We start from the raw sequence: 16,840 nt of genomic DNA, 5'->3' as shown, positions 1-16,840 counted from the left end.
TGATGAAGAGGTTTGAGTTGTACTGTGAGTGTAGTGGGTCAGCAGAGTAAACAGGAGGGGGCTCAGCACACAGCCTTGAGGAGCCCCCATGTTCAGTGTGATGGTTCTGGAGGACTTGCCACTGACATGTACAGCCTGTGGTCTCCCTGTCAGGAAGTCCAGCAAGTCTAAAAACAGTATTCTAATGTAGCCCTTTGTTTCAAGACACTTGGGCTTTATGAAGCGAAGTGGAGATGGCATCTTCAGTTGAGCAGTTGGACTGATGAACTGGTATGGGTCCAAGGTGGGTGGAAGAACAGACTTGATGTGGTCCATGGCGAGCTGCTCAAAACGCTTCATAAGAATCGGAGTGAGGGTGACTGGGTGGTAGTCATTAGGGAGGTGACTTTGTTGGTACCAGAATGATGGTGGTTGCTATGAGGCATGTTGGGACCACAGCCTGCTGCAGAGATGTGTCAAAAATGTCTGTGAAGACTTCAGCGAGTTCAACAGTGCAACCTTTTAGTCTTGACCTGGTGCTTTGTGTACGTCGATCCTGCTCAGAGATATTCTTACGCTCTCTGGAGATAGTGTCAGCACCTGGTCTTCTGGAGGGGGTGTAAGTTATTATTAGTATCTGTATAAATTAATATTAAAACAATAATAACGTGACCTAACCCTTTCCTGGTATCTGGTTCACAAGAGTGAAGACTTTATACCAGTATTGATATCGGTGCATCCTAAATATAACAAAGAACTACAATTATTCTTTGGCCGGCTATTTTTGACACAGTCCAACTGGTACGACAAACTGCTGACCTTGTATTTCCGGTGTTTCGTGGCTGAAACTTTCTTGTTCTTGAAATTCTTCAATGTCATTTCTCCTTAATAATGCGTCTCACTTCGGAGCACTGTTTTTGTCTCCAGTTCTTGTCTGTTTTTGATCAGAAACCAAAGAACTACAAAGGGTCAGATGTGAGCTCTCTGACACAGAAATGGCGTGACTTTCCTTGACTCTTCCCAAATTTGTCAAGTTCTGTATTCTGACTGACCTGCCAGTCACATTGTGCGGTTGCCACAACAAATTCTGCTGAAGAATGAGGTTTTCTTTTTTTCCTTTTTAAAATATAATCCTGGAGTGACCCCCATGTAACCAAATGAGGAAGTGACAGTTTTCTTCATAGCAGTAGGGATAGACCGAGCCATATTGTTGGGACTGGAAGTAGAAAGTGAGACCATGTTACGAAACAGCGACAGTATTATCCATTTGCAAACACAAAGAACATCAATGAGTTTCAATACACATAAACTATTGACATTCACGGGCAGTGGTGCATCAAGAAAGTCAAATCAAAGCTACACATGTTACTTTCTTTACCACTGTGAAGGTGGAGCAAGCTCAGTCCAACAAAACGTCAGGTTCCCAGACACAGTTTGAGGTCCAGACGCACTGGTTCTTTTCTTTCCTCGGTTGAGTTGGACCTAAGGCTGCATGAAATGTAAACCAGCTGAGATTAAAGCTTTTCAAACCTCCTTTAGAACAACCGAGCTCAGGCCCAGCCAAAAGAAACAGCAAGGTACAGCACAGTGACGGAGTAGGCTAATGACTTATGGTGAGGCGAAGGTTTTTTTTGTGTGTTTTTTTTTTTAAATAAACAAGTGCTGTACAACTTATCACTGAAGGTTAAATGAATTACCTCACTGTGGTGCTTGTATCACTGGTTGTGCTGGGGCTTCGTATTCATCTGCAATTGTGGCTTTATTTGCGTATTTGAAATTGAGCTTAATTGAGTGAGTGATTGGAGCGCGCTTTGAAGACGCATCATGGAAATTCTGACGCATTTGTAACCCATTAACATTTTCCCCATAATTAGGCTGAAATTAGAAATTATTGACTGGGAATAATGGAGCAGTAGTATTGAATGTTTGCAAAAGCGGTAACGGGTAAAGTAAAGTGAGGAACTGCGCACAGACATATCGAAAGAGGAGGCGGGGAAATGCAGTGAAACATTACACGGCCGATGCTCGAGATCGCGTGCTTCACTACTCCCTCCTCTCTGCGCTCGTGGACGCATCACGGTCGTGTATCAGCGGAACTTTTCAACTCTTAGAGGATTTCTTTAAGGCTTTTAGGTGGACTGTGACAGAAGAAGTGACAGACTGAACCGAAGCAGGGTAATGGTTATGAGGAATGCAAGGTAAGCGATTCAATATCATGGTATTAGTGAACTAGATGAACTTCAAAAGTGTGAATGTTTTGGCTTGCGAACTTATTTATTTCTCAGACAGTTTGCGTTTATGGTCATCGGCAGAGGTGGGTAGAGTAGCCAAAATATTTACTCAAATAAGAGTAGCGTTACTTTAAGATAATTTGGCCCATGTAAAAAGTAGTGGCTCAAACATTTACTCAAGTGAGAGAAAAAAAAAATCTGTTTAAGTAGTGACATAAATGATGAGACACAAAACATAAAGTGTGAAAATGTTACTACTTTTTTAAAGAAACCTCCACAAAAATATATTAAAATATATCATTATTAAGTAAACAAAACACAAAATACATCTATTTTTGTGTCAAAGTGAAGAATTATCACTTAAAGATTTAGTCTACAGTGCCAGGAGTTACTATTGTTTTACTCAGGTAAGAACAGATACTTCATTTTAATATTACTCAAGCACATGTGAAGAAACTACTTGCAAGAGTACATGTATGTGAGTAAATGTAACTGAGTACTACCCATCTCTGGATTACCGGTTCTATTTTGTGCGCTAAATATGCGCTCAAAAGAACATAATTGCTGTCAACTTGGCTACTCGGCCTCCAGTCGACTATAAAGTATGAACATCGTCTAGGCTACACATATATTGAAGCTGGTGTGGGCAGAAGGCAATGTGAAGAGCATTGTCAGGTGAATAGTACTTTCTCTCTTCTGTCCAGGCAGTAATATGACGCGTTAACACCATCATGGATCTCCACCTTGCCTTCTGCCAGATGTTAGTGTCCAGAGGTCAGGCGGTCCTTCTTCTGTTGTCTGGATACTCTTTACTCATCCCTCACTGAGCCACCTCATCCGTCACTTTGGGAAGCATGATTTCAAACAGATCATGCCACAACATCAGCAGCAACATCACTCTCATTGTAAGCAAGGATGGCAAACCCGCGACCAGCATCATCATGTTTTTGGCCGGCGTGGTTGGAAACCTGCTGGCTCTCTTCATTCTCGTGGTCCACCAGAAGGAGCAGCGGTCGAGATCTTCTGTGTTTTGTATTCTGGTGACTGGCCTGGCGCTCACTGACCTTTTAGGGACTTGTCTCCTCAGCCCCCCCGTGTTCATCTGCTATGCCCGCAACATGTCGCTCATAGGCCTGGGAGAGCAGAGGCTGTGTGACCTCTTTGGTTTTGCCATGAGTTTCTTCGGACTGGCGCCGACCCTCATCCTGTGTGCCATGGCCGTGGAGCGCTGCCTGGCCATAAGTCACCCCTACTTTTACTCTGTCCACATACGGCGCAGCTTTGCCAAATATGTCCTCTTATTTATATACCTCTTCTCCCTCGCTTTTTGTCTACTGCCGTACGTTGGCTATGGCAAATTTCGACAGTACTGCCCGGGAACGTGGTGCTTCATAGACATGGACGCGACAGAGGACGACAGCTTAGTCCTGGCGTTTTCCCTGTCCTACTCGTCCCTCATGGCGCTAGTCATACTGGCGGTGTTTTTGTGCAATGGCTCCGTGATTGTGAGCCTGTGTAAGATGCACAGGAGTCATGCAAAGCGGCGTGGCTCCGTGACGTCAGTGGGAAGGCGCAGGCGGATGAGTCTGGCCTGGTTCGGACAGGGTGAAGAGGAGATGGATCACCTGGTTCTGCTGGCACTCATTACACTCATCTTTGCAGTCTGCTCCCTGCCACTCACTGTAAGTACTTCATATGTATCTGAAAGTATATTCAGTATAGAGCATGTATTTATTTGTACAACACCACTAACTGTCCCTCAACGTTTGACCCATAGTTGTGCCTATATAGCTGAACTGAAATAATCATATTCAAAATCTATAGCAATACAGTATACAGGTATTGCTGTTAATGTCAAAAAGTCAAAGAAAATATCATTGCACTGTTGACATTCATAAGGTTAAGGGGTATACTGTTATTGTTTGTCCTAGCACCTGGGGGCCCATGCCATGATCTGTCTCATGCTCAAAAATAGGCGCTCAGGGTATCAAACCCAGAACCTTCTCGCTATGAGGCAAATGCAAGCGCTACCCACTCAGTCACTGTGCCACCTAATCAGCCCTGATTTCTGGAAATGCAAAGTTCCAGGACTTATCTGACTGTTCACTGTGCCGCTGCTTGGTAAAAGTGCATACAGGGTGAAACTCGGAAAATTAGAATATCGGTGCATTCGTTTCTGTTATTCAGTTTAAAGTGTGAAACTAATATATGATGGACTCAGTACATGCAAAGTGAGACATGTACAGCCTTTATTTGTTATAATTTTGATTGTTATGGCTCAGCTTGTAAAAAATAAATTAAAAATAATCATCAGATAATCATCAGAATTATAACAAATAAAGGCTTGACAAATAAATGAACTTCTGCATGATATTCTAATATTCCGAGTTTCACCTGTAGACTTGGAAAACCCTGAGGAGCATCACCTCATCACGTCAGCAGGTGCGGGGAAAGCATTTTGAGTTCTCGAGAAAGAGACTGACTGTATTACAAACATGTGGACAAAAGGCGAATAACAACAAGGACATTTTGAGAAGTCCAAGGAACACAACACCCTGATGTGTCAAGACTTTCACTTCTTGAAAACGATCTAAAAAAAAAAATCTAAGTAATAGAAAAGTCAGTATGCAATCCTAGGCTTTTCCCATCGCTTGAATATCTATTAAAACCATCCCTTTGCCACATTGCATAACCTATTGTACACAGAGGGCTCACTTGTGTAGCGACCGTTGATGTTTTTGTCTGCTGTGGTATGTGCTGTCCTTAGTGGTGTACATTGCAGGCAATATTAGCAAGAGGTGTGTCTGGGAGAGCTCTGTCTTTTCCACACAAGGTTTGTGGGCTGTAAGTGTCCTACCCTGCCCTGGCACAGAGAAAGGACAAACGTAGCTTACAGTCAGTTTCATGAATCACAAAAGTGGTGGTGGGGAAATTTAACGTTGAGGAAGTGTTAAAAGTCCCTGTGCTGTTGTGTCTTGTGGTGTTCATGTTGTCTGTGATACTTGCCCAGAGCTGTGGTTAAGGCAGTGTAATGCAAAGGGCAAAAAAATAGGTAGCATCCTGTTTTTGGAATATGAGCAACTCGTCTCGAGGGAAAAAATGTTGCTTCATTCTGTATAATGTGTTTCAAAAGCCAAATTTTAATTGGCTTATGTATTCTCTATAGACTTTGACCGGGTGAGTTACATTCATAGCATGTGTGTTTTATCTGAGGAGTCTTCCCACATTTTTAAAGTCCACTATTGAACTAGTGACCACCTGTCCCTGTTCCCCCCCTCTGTCCCACCAATTTAGATTACGTCACCCGAGACTCTCCACTCTACAAGGAAATTCATTAGAACTTTTATACAGACATAACAACAGTAAACAATAGCCCACAATACAAAAACACTTTATTCCTATTCAAACTGGTTTCAAAGGTGTGAAATGTAATATACCTCTTAGATCAATGCTTTTAGCCTCACAGTACAAGGGTGGGTCTCGTTTAATATAAGTCATCTTCAGTTACACAATTTGAAAGCCCATACGTGGCAGCATTGGCTGGCTGTGGCGCTACGAGGAAGTTAAGCAATGTTCTTGTGTGTTAGTTACAATTACAGTTTGTTACTTCTTAAATATTTGCCTTGGCCTACTGCGAGACTGTTTCGTAAAGTTTCCCTTTCACTTTGTAATCAGTCTTGTGTTGAGAGAGATTTATACTACGTTTGACAAAGGTTCTGGGGCCCGCTGCTGGATCTGTGTGTGGAACTATGATGGAGAAGCAATCAGTTTTCAGTGTTTGCTCTGGTCTTTGTTGCTTAATCACTCTTAACTTCCCGAGGCCTGTCGCAACGCACGGCCAGCAATTAGGAGCCATAAATCACTTCTGAATTTGTAGAAAGTGCGGAACGTCTGAGGATAAATGCTGCTGTCTGAGAAATGCGTAGGCTAGTACGTTTGCTAAATTTAGTCCAGTGCAATTTTTGGACTTCATAGTGGAAAAGCTGTTCTACTGAATCACGGCTGCATAATTAACCGCAGTCGATCAAACCCGCAATTTGAATGGTTGCACAATAGCAAATAGCAACAGCCGCATTTATTTTGTCAGTATTCACCTTATTCCGCCCCGCCCACTTTTGCCTCTTTTTGCCTCAGATCCGCAAATCCGTTGCAATGACACTTCTGGTAGAGCGCGAGGTCCATTCAGACTGAGTGAAAATGTTTGCCACTAAAATATGTTGTACAGTTGATTGATTTGTGTAGTATGTCCGATGTTCAAGAGATCAACTCTGCACTAGTATCACTTTTTAGATTCGTTTTGTCAGACACTAAGGTTAGAGATGTTAAAGATCTTTTACCTTTACATGTTTCAGCCACCATCTGCAGGCCGTCATCAGAAGTATCACCGGCGTGCGGTGACGTGTCACTTATCTCTTTGCAAAGTTTCTGCGGGCGGACTGAAAACGGCTTTGTGTCCGTGTAGATTATCTCTTGACATCTGCAGTCCTATGTAAACTAATAGAAGTGAAGGGGCGGGCACAATGAATGGCGGCCCCCATGGGAACTTCCGCAATAAGGTAAATAATATCCTGGGTGGGTCGAACTCTAGAGTCTAGTGCAGGGGTGTCCAAATGCGGCCCTCAGATCAGTTTTTGGTGGCCCCCTGCCTTCTTGCTGAATTGGTACACATCATCAGAGAAGGCCCTTTTCATTCACACAATTCTACCCAAACAACTAACATTTTATTGTGAGACAGAGCTGGCATGAAGGTTTTAAGCATAAATAAAGGTATGGGGCACAATTGAAACCTCTGCTAGTCAAAGGTTAGAGAAGAGAAGGGAAGAGAAACCACAGAAGAAGGAGGCTCTACAGACAGGTCAAGACCGTGGAAGAATGTCCAGTCCTTGTTGGAGCTTAGAGGTGCATTGTGCTACTTTTTATGCAGAAATAAAATCTTGATATTTGTGCGTAATTGTGACCCAGTGGCTGCATGGGTTCGTCATGACTCCTTTACTTTCCATCACGGTGGTTTCTACAACACTCCAGGGTCAGTTGTTTGGTAGGTTTTCTGGTGAGAGGATCTGTCAGCAGTGAAAACCTACAAGAAACACTAAAACAATTGATCCTGGATCATCATAGAGGCCAATGTGATGGAGAGTATATGTCAATTAAGGAGTTCCTCCACGGACAGGGCTGAAGACGTCAATACTAACGACTGGCCATCTGAAACAGAGACCAGGGGGGCCCAGATCTCGGCCACACACATTTTGCTATGTGGGCTACTAAAACCCCGATCTGAGAGACAATCACCTGCATCTTTTGCAAAGCTACAGACAGGCAAACTTATCATGTGGTTCTTCTGTGTTCTTAAAGAGCTGCCTTGAATAAAACCAGCAACAATGACTTTCTCTCGACTGTGAAAAGTACAGCTGGTTTTCATTCTATACTTAGAATTTACTGCTACTTCATGTGGGTCTCACTCAATATGACATTTATAGCAGATGATGAAATGGAATAATTCATTACCCAATTCCCATAATTTCAGTAATTCCTGCAATTTCAGTAAAATGTTTTAACCACAGACAAATATTGATCGGCTGTGCACATCCAATCGGGCCACATATTGATCTGTTCAAAAATGTGCCTTTAGTTAAATTAAAAAAAAAAGTATAGATTACACGCTTCGTCACCCAAATACTTTACGATCACCATGACATTTTAATCTCTAAGTAGTGTCTGAGAGACCTAACGGAGAAAGGGGAGGGGGTGGAGGTCCTTCATTGGATTTGGGCTAAAATAGATTCTGTAAACTCAGGAGGACACCCATCCGCAAAACATCTATCTATCTATCTATCTATCTGTCTGTCTGTCTGTCTGTCTGTCTGTCTGTCTGTCTGTCTGTCTGTCTGTCTGTGTCTATCTATCTTGGGATATATTGTTAGCTTGTGTTTGCTGAAGTGCATTTCTTATTGTCATTTAATTGTTTTTACAGAGAACGTGGGACATCTTGGGTACTTTTCCTCCCATTAGGCCCCTTGTTTTCCCTACAGTCCTGTCAGGTTGAGTTTATAAATGATAACTGCTCCACTGTGACATCATGCAGCCTGCTCATTAATTTCTGTCATCAATAGCCCTCTTTGTGCCATTTCCCATGTGCACCGTACTGCTAAAGGCACATATTGGACAGGTCAATACGTGGAATCGATCGGCTGTGCACATCCAATCGGCCCACATATTGATCTGTTAAAAAATGTGCCTTTAGTTAGATTAAAAAATATATATATATATATAGATTACACTCTTCATCACCTAAATATTGAGAACTCTACAATCACAATTTAAAGATCGTGACGTTTTAATCACTATGTAGCGTCTGAGAGACCAAACTGAGAAAGGAGAGGGGGTGGGGGTCCGTCATCGGTTCTGGGCTAAAATAGTAAACTCAGGAGGCCACCCATCCACACAACAAAGAGAACAACATTCAAATTGTAAGACAAGGAGACATTTTAGCGGTTTCTTTCTGTCGGGAAATTCCTCAACAACAGGCCTAGTCATATCCCAATGGTATCACTGAAAATATGTGGGACAGCAACTTGATATTTTTCTGTAGCCATGGTTATTCCCCATAAAACCATCCAGACTGCATTAGTCCCGATGAGCAGTGCAGGGGAAAGGCCAGACACCATTGACTCAGACATGTTACTTAGCATCTAATTGCTTGCAGAATAAAGGGAGGATACGTCCATACTGAAGGCTGACCATTAGCTTTAAATGGGCTGCTTATTGATTGATATGTTTACCCTGAGTTGTAATAAGATAGGCTTAAAATGAGAGCTATTTTTATCGATATGATTGTGCGTTCGCGTTCCAGGTGCTGCTGCCAGATCCATTACGTGGAGTAAAATGAGCTGCTGCTTTTGTGTCTCCAACAATAGGGATTCCCTCTTAAGTACACCGAGGCGACAATCCATAAAGCCTCCACATAAGTCCATGCAGCTGATTTAATTAGTAGCTATTGTACAAATAAGAAAAAGAAAATCATCTCTTAATGACATTGGCCCGTTATTTTTTTTGAGTTATGTGTTATTGAAGTGTGCTGAAGAACATGGCCTCAGGCTGGAGATACGCAGGTGCTACTGAAAAGGTTTTAGATCACACTCATAGAGACAAGCTTGTATTGCGGCTGTGTAGAAATACCTCACAGATCACCTGCTGGCACAATATTATAACTTATTTTTGCATTCATTCATGTCTTTGATAGGGCTGGGCAATATGCCAACATAAATCATACCAATGTAAATTAATTAATGATGACCTTGTTTATTTGCACAGCCCTACTTTGAGTTAAATTTAAGATATTTGTCTTTTACCTTTTGGGACTCTAATATTTCCCACACCATAGACATGAACTACATCCTGTTTGGATTCATGCATTATGCATCTGGCTTTGAGAAGCATCGTCTCCTTACAGTCAAAAGGCTAACCACATGTTTTCTCTGAAACAACTTGGCTTGAATACAGTAAAAGGAGAGGCAATTTTACACCCACTTTGGCAAGACTTTAATCACAAGCTTTGTAGGGAAGTGATTACATTTTGTCTGGAGTTAATTTGTGAAGTCACTGACTGTTGCCTCATCCATATGTTTTCTGTTTCATGTCAATAGCAGTTCTAGTCTTGTGCTACTTCACCTCTGTCAATTCTCTTGCTAGTTTTGTAAGTGAAAACTAGTACTGTATATATTAGTTAATCCTGTGAATAATCGATATTTTTGCCTTTAGCACATTCACAATGTATTACTCAGCATACTTTATTTGAATAATTAAGAAATCTGGCCAAAAGGCAACAGGAGTGTGCAGCAACTTGTTGTGGAAGCGCTGACGTTATAAAGGTTTACTTTCACAATGAAACATTAAACAGGAAAATGTTTGTGAAGGCTCTCATTCGTCCAGGAAGTGTTTATTGTCATGAAGCTCAAATCGTCGACTGGACTTGGGTTCTAGAGAGCTTAGAAGAAGCTTCTGTGAATAGAAGCAAAACATCCCCAACCAAACCCAGTCCAGGCGACGATTTAAGCTTCACAACGATTAAACAGGAAAAGCAATTTTTTAAAGGGTTAAAAGCCAAACAAAGTCAGTTTATTGTGTAGATATGAATATAACTTACATTCCCCCTGCTCCATATAAAGTGCTTATGCGACAGTTTCTTACAAATAAACTTCAAAACAGCCACAAACAGTCTGTGGCCTAAATGGAGAAAAATAAATAAATTCCTAACAAAAAGTACATGGTGTGTTTGACCCCATATGGAACATTTGACAGATATACACACACATTTCCATTAAAGTGATATTGGCCCTTTATTGAGTCATAATTGCGAGAACAATAGCTACGATTCTGTAAGATTTATGAGCTAATAAAAGTTGTTGCAAAGAAATACAACACCTCAACACCAAACAAACGATAAGTGCCGGGCTGCGGTCCCCATCTGTCAAAAGAAACCGACGAGTCCAGGTCAGCACACCCTCTGCAATATGGATTCACTATGGTGGGTTCTCATAAAGTGTGAAAAGACATCTGGCACAGGTTAAACGTGGCCCAAGAGAAACCACATCAGTGATTCACTGCGCTGCACATATGACTAATGTTGTAGTCAAAGATCGTCCGTGTTTTTCCTCACATGGAAAATAAACCCAAATGTGACTTCATTAAATGAGTGTGACGTTGATCAATGCATCACTCAAATATCTTTTTGTTTTTGTTTTTAAAACTGCTCCATTTATTGGGTTGAAATCGCCCAATAAATCCCTGATAATTGAAGGCAGTAAAAGCAGATTCTCCAAAGCGCTTCAAGACCCACTGATCTGACGCTGTTGTTTACTCGTTTACTGAAAATATGCAATGGGAAGAAGTTCCCACAATCCCCTCTGCTCCCAAATCCTCCACTCAGGCCTTAAATGACTCTGCATTGGTTAAATGTAATGACACTGATATTTTGCCCAGAGGGTTTTCAACTCATTTGATAATATACAAGATCTAGAGCTGAAGAATGACCCTTGTAAAATCCACGACCTTCAATACTTTTTTTGACAGAATCAAAATCCGTCGTTATTGTTGCCTCTGTGATAATGTGATGCAGAAGTGGAATTATGCCAACACAGAGAATGTGAACTTGGAAACCTCAGTTGTAAAATTGATGGACGATTCTTTTATGATTGTGTATTTAGCACTAACATTTAACACGTTCAATATGCAGCAGGTGTTGGTGCCCAGGACACACTGTTCCCCCGCAGTGCAAAAGTTCATGCCCGTTTGTTTGTTTGTTATTTCACATGTAACATTCTCCAGAAAAGGATGATTAGTTTTGGCTAAGTTTCCAAACGCAAGGCTTTTGACATTTCAAAATCTTCCACCTTTGCTTGTTTCACAGTTTCATCTTTTACATTACTTCCCTTTCTGTTTGACAAGTTTGTACTCTCTCATTGCCTCTTAAACTTAAATAGAATCTGCATTCCCCTCTATTACTAATGCCCCATTTTCAGTACCGGTAATTGACACTGAGCTTCAGAATAATGGGTTCCGCTAAGATACTTCCTTGTACAGTTCGTTTTGTGCAAAGCTGGTAAAGCCTTGATGGCGCCAAGGGAAGAGAAAGCACTAATGACTCCGACGGTTCCCAGTGGTGCCTGAAGACGCTCACTGACTGTCTGCTGCTTCCCGGCAGGAATACTACAATACAGGGGGCGAGTGTCAGATCAAAGGCTGTCCCAGCTGCTCACATAGACCCTGAGAAAGAAAGATGCTTGGAGAAAAGGAAAACAGAGGTATTGATGTATTAGATATGCTATTGTGCAGTATGCTACCAATGTGCATACTGCTTATATCCCATACTGTATATAGCAGCTAAATCGATTGCAAATATGCTCACCCTACACTATCTATGACACACTTTCACAGCGCAGAAAAGTTCCCTTCACGCCTGAAACGTGTGCATCCTGTTGACCCGAGAATGGCTGCGCTGTTTGACTAACCACAGTCTGTCGGAAACGAAGCGTGTGTGATTCAAAAGTTAATCACTACCAGTTTTCACCTCTGGAATCGAACGAGGCGCCCCTCGAGACGTGAGAATATGAAGGAATTCAATCTTTCCTTATGAAGCAATCAGCGTTTCATGAAATTGCGCTTTTTCATAGATGTTTCGATGCGGAGCCGTCATTGGAACGCACTTGTTACTTACCGTATTCCTGTAGGTGGAGGAAGCAGAGCATGAAGTGTGAGACAGATGCAAGAAAATAGAGCTTTAGGAATGAGTGGCTTCACCATCACTTCATGGCAAGAAAGTCCCAGGTTTGTGGAGTTTGCGTGTTCTCCTCCTGTCTGGGTGCTTTCTCCCTGTTTAATCCTACAACCCGAAACATGCACAATAGTTTAACCTCTTAACCCCCAGCTTCTTGAAAAAAGTGCTTTTTTTTTGGCACTTGTGATGAAAACGAGATAAAAACACAACAAAAAAGTTGCTGAAACACGTCTAAAAAGTGATGAACAAGAGACAACAATGTGACACAAACATACCGGAAAAAAAGCTACAGTAACAAAACAAGAAAAGTGACAAAATAGTGACAGAAAAGCAACAAAGAAGCAGCAAAAAAGCGACGTAAACATGACGAACACGCAAGAAAAGAGTGACAGAAGAGAGACAAAAAGGGATGACAGCAAAACGGAAAAGTTACGGTCAGTTTTGTAGTTCTTAGCTTTCAAATGAGGCGTTACGCTGGCCTATGGGCTGTAAACTCCAGGTGAGAAGCTTTCGATTTGGGTAAAAATGAACTGGAGAAAATGTGTGCGGCTTGATGACTATAATTGATGATTTTGCCATGTTTGCATTTTGCCCATCCCTATAGAGTTCGGGAATGTGACGTCATATCGCTAAGCATTATGGGATTAGCAGCAATTGTAAACTAAAGTTAAAATACTAGAGTTATTGTTCGCATGAAAACACTTGGAAACCACAGTGAGTAAGATGTATTTACTAGCAGTAACTTAGTGGCTAACAATTATTTCCTCCACTTATTGTACTATTTTTAGCTAATGTTAGTCAATGGAAATATGCTAACAGCTGCAAAGATGACGGATCTCCATGGTAACTATGGAATTTCCCGAACTCTATATCAGCTATTAGATCAGCTATTAGATCAATATTATTGAGTTACTATAAATGGACATTATAGGTTTAAGTTCTTTTGTATTATTCATGTCAAAGAAAGCAATACAACTGTAAGAAGTAGGAGAGGAAGTAGGAACAAGCGCCGTGGTCAGTGGTTTGATCCCAGTTTTTAAGCATGTCCTTTCTCGAGTCCCTTGACACTTTGTTCCACTTTGAGGAGCCCGTTATCAGAGCACTATCTTTACACATTAGCTGCGCAGTGAAATAGGAGCGGGAAGACAGTGATCTGGGAATGAGCCTTCACAAAGCACGGATAATAGATAGATCGTACTGGATTCGACTTCAGGATTATCCAGTTTCCTGACAGTTGCACCAATCAGCATTCCTAAGTAACACAGTGTATGGGTGTTGTGTTGTTTGGGTGTGACGAGCGAATCCTTAATCCAGGTTGCACGAAAAAAGCAGTGGCACATTAGGTTTTGTAACTCCACCCTGAAATAGGCAAGTGTTTTTGTTTGTACGTTTGCTGGAGCTTACAGCCTCGAGGTCAAAGTTTACATCTCATTTGAAGGCTAAGACCAACGAAACTGATCTAAGATTTTTCCTTGCGTTGTCGTCACTTTTTTGTTGTATCTTTGCTTGCTATTTTGTTTTGTTTTTTAATGTTTTTTTGTCACGTTATGTCGCTTTTTTTGTCGTCTGTTTTGCTGCGTCATTTACGTCTTCTTTTTGTGTTTCAAGAAGTTTTTAGATTTGGATAAAGTACTAAGCAACTTCTTTACCTAATAAATCCTTTTCGTAGTGCCTCTGGGGGTAATACGCGTGTTAATGGGATGATTAGGGGGGTCTTTCATCTCCCTCAGTGTCCTGGTGTCACTAATGGATGAAGAAGCTAACAGGCTAACACGCAAAGCTAACTGCGGGCTAGCGCCACTTAAACAGTATTTACAGCCAAGTTTGAGTGAAAAAAAATTATCTCCATTGTGTAATTGGATGTACAATATCTCTCTCTCCCTTTGTCTTTTCTGTCAGCGTAGTTTTTACTCTCACAGACAATTAATGAGTAAAAAAACATGTTACGACACCTGCAGTGGCGCTTATGGCCTCTAGGGGCATTATTTACTTAGTACTGTATTTTCCGCATAAAAATACTATTTTTTTTTCTATCAATTCAAGATTCAAGCTAAATTCAGAGTGCAAGCTGAAAATAATTTTAGTGCGCGCTGCAGGGCTAGCTACGCAATGTGAGTAGAGCAATGACAGAGAGGCAAAGGAGTGATTCTTCTCAAGGATAGGGTTGCCAGATCATGCAAATATCTCTCCCACAATCTTACTTGTTTCCTTCACTGTAAAATCGGGAGATTAGCGTGAGAACTGACTGCACGGGAGAGTCAAAAATCGGGAGTCTCCCCGGCGAATCGGGAAAATTGGCAAGTAGGATATGAATCACGTTGCAACCAATTTACTGTCTGAAATTGCCTGTATTGCAGTATTAGGGCCCAAATCTGATATGACAGAATGCTGCATGACTAAATTAACTAAGTTCAGATTGATGGCAGGGCGTGTGATTGGTCTAAAACCTATGCCAAACGCACTAGAGGAAAAAAAGGTGAAATCATTTGTAATGGTCACTACTGGCAAATCACTATGCCCTTATTTAGACAATAAAATGTCCCTGACCTTCCCGACAGTGTTTAAAACAAGTTGATGTGATGCAGATTTCTCACCTTTTCTCTCTTCTTTCCTGGCCTGCAGCATTATAACGGTTAAGGATAACGCATTCATTTCAACCCCACAGTTTGAAATGCTGGGATGGAGCATTCGTGTGATTTGTGTCCTCCTCTGTGCAGGGCATGAGGTCCATAACAGGCTGCGGTGGTGGCCATTAGCGGCTGGGTGGTACTGTGTGTGGAGGGATACCAGGGCCGGCAATCATTATGCCACAAGCTGTTGGAGGGATGTTTGTTTGAAAGCTCTCGGGTGATATACAAAGTGCATGATGACTACCCTTGTAACACTGTGCAGATTTATCATGAGATTACTGCTGCATTTTCAGGTTGTTGCGTGTGAGTGTGTGTGGTTGCAGCAAGTTGTCTCACAAGTTTTTTTTTTCACTGTGCAAGGGAAACTTCCAAAATCTGTTTTACAACCATGAAATGTGCTGTCAAAAACTATCCAGATGAAAGCCAGTGATAAGGTGATGAATATAGATTTGTGACTTTCACTTCACCTCTTGTTTCCATTGTGGGTGTGAGGGTAAATTTTAGATTGGTGTCCACATCTGTGTCAGTTTAACCAATTAAAGAAGAGTACACAAACAGGGCAGGGTACTGGTTCGCCCCCTCAGGACCCTCACACTTAACAAACAGACGTATTAGTTTGTAGTCCAGGCCTTAGCAACAGGGAAACATTTACTCTGATGCACAAAAGCCCTCCATCAGCACAGACCATTAATTAGGCCACTGTTTGTTGGATATTTGATGGAGGAAATGGGGAATTGTTGATAGAGAAGAAGGGAGAGGTGACAAATAGTGGTCCCGGGCCAACTGCTGCTGCTCCTGCTGATGCATGTGAGCCAGCTGTGTCTCTGCTGTGCATCAAACAGAAAGTCTCAGTGCTTTTGAACCTTAAACTGCTCAACACACTTTAACAGATAATACATTTTGATATTAGGGCTGCAGAGAATGTTGCTCAACTTTAAGAAAGGTGACATTTTGCAGCACTCACTGATAGTAATGATTCCTGTATTTACGCTGCTAGTAAAATTCACAATGAGAATGTCTTTCAAAAAGTACAACTAAACTTGTTTTTTCCTTGCAGATCGCAGGCTTCATCAATGCTGTTCACCCGTTTTCTGACGACAAAGAAAACCTGACAGCTTTCCGGTTTTACGCCCTCAACCCTATTGTGGACCCTTGGATTTTTATCATCTGCCGCAAGTCTGTGCTTCGTCACCTCTGTTCTCTGCTCAGCTGCCGATTTAGTAAAGGCGCTGTGAAGACCACAGCTCATTGTGCTCTCTCTTTACCATTGGAGGTCCACCACATCCAGCGCAGCCCCGCAGAAGTGTCTACGAGCAATGCATACTCCAGTTTACCTCTCTATCCCCCACAGACTGTCAGACACCCCGCCTCACACACTTGACTCCTGGGACATTAAAGTATACAGACTCCTGAACTAAACTGAAGGCATGTTGGTTGGGCACTCACTGTATGGTCCTAATTTATCTGTGAATTAAAGACTGCAAAGAATGTTGCACGTGATTTTTAGCTTTTGACGAGACTGCAAAGAAAGTTTAACTATAATATATCATAGAATGTTAGCTCTAAAACCTGTGAAAATGTTCTGAGTATGTTGTAAATGTTTCGTATTACATGCATGTTGCACATTTCCATTTTTTTCTGGTTTGTATTTTCAGCAGAAAAAAAAAAAAAAAAGACTGATCCGATATGTTGGATGATATTTGGTCTTATCACTGTGAGAGAAAAGG

At 41.7% G+C, this 16,840-nt stretch overlaps 1 protein-coding gene across 3 annotated transcripts; it reads left to right on the top strand.

Annotated features, from left to right (window-relative positions):
- Nucleotides 1-2,029: 2,029 nt before the first annotated feature.
- ptgir (prostaglandin I2 receptor) lies at nt 2,030-16,794 on the top strand. Of its 3 annotated transcripts, none has more exons than XM_079579755.1 (3): nt 2,030-2,177; nt 2,919-3,892; nt 16,171-16,794. In XM_079579755.1, the coding sequence occupies exons 2-3, from the start codon at nt 3,065-3,067 to the stop codon at nt 16,492-16,494; spliced, it is 1,152 nt and encodes a 383-aa protein (XP_079435881.1). In that variant the 5' UTR covers nt 2,030-2,177; nt 2,919-3,064; the 3' UTR covers nt 16,495-16,794. The 3 variants fall into 3 exon arrangements, with proteins under 3 accessions (XP_079435881.1, XP_079435880.1, XP_079435882.1); XM_079579754.1 differs by having other exon boundaries at nt 2,915-3,892; XM_079579756.1 differs by lacking the exon at nt 16,171-16,794 and adding an exon at nt 15,201-15,306 and having other exon boundaries at nt 2,915-3,892.
- Nucleotides 16,795-16,840: the final 46 nt, after the last annotated feature.

Source organism: Gobius niger (genome assembly GCF_951799975.1).
Source record: "Gobius niger genome assembly, chromosome: 1".
Classification (NCBI taxonomy): Eukaryota; Metazoa; Chordata; class Actinopteri; order Gobiiformes; family Gobiidae; genus Gobius; species Gobius niger.
The sequence above is the reverse complement of the archived record's forward strand: the minus strand, read 5'-3'. Positions and strand labels throughout refer to the sequence as shown.

Coding starts and splice junctions, on each gene's coding strand:
- ptgir (XM_079579755.1), top strand. CDS start 3,065: ATGATTTCAAACAGATCATGCCACAACATCAGCAGCAACATCACTCTC. Junction 3,893..16,170: donor TCTGCTCCCTGCCACTCACT/GTAAGTACTTCA, acceptor TTTTCCTTGCAG/ATCGCAGGCTTCATCAATGC.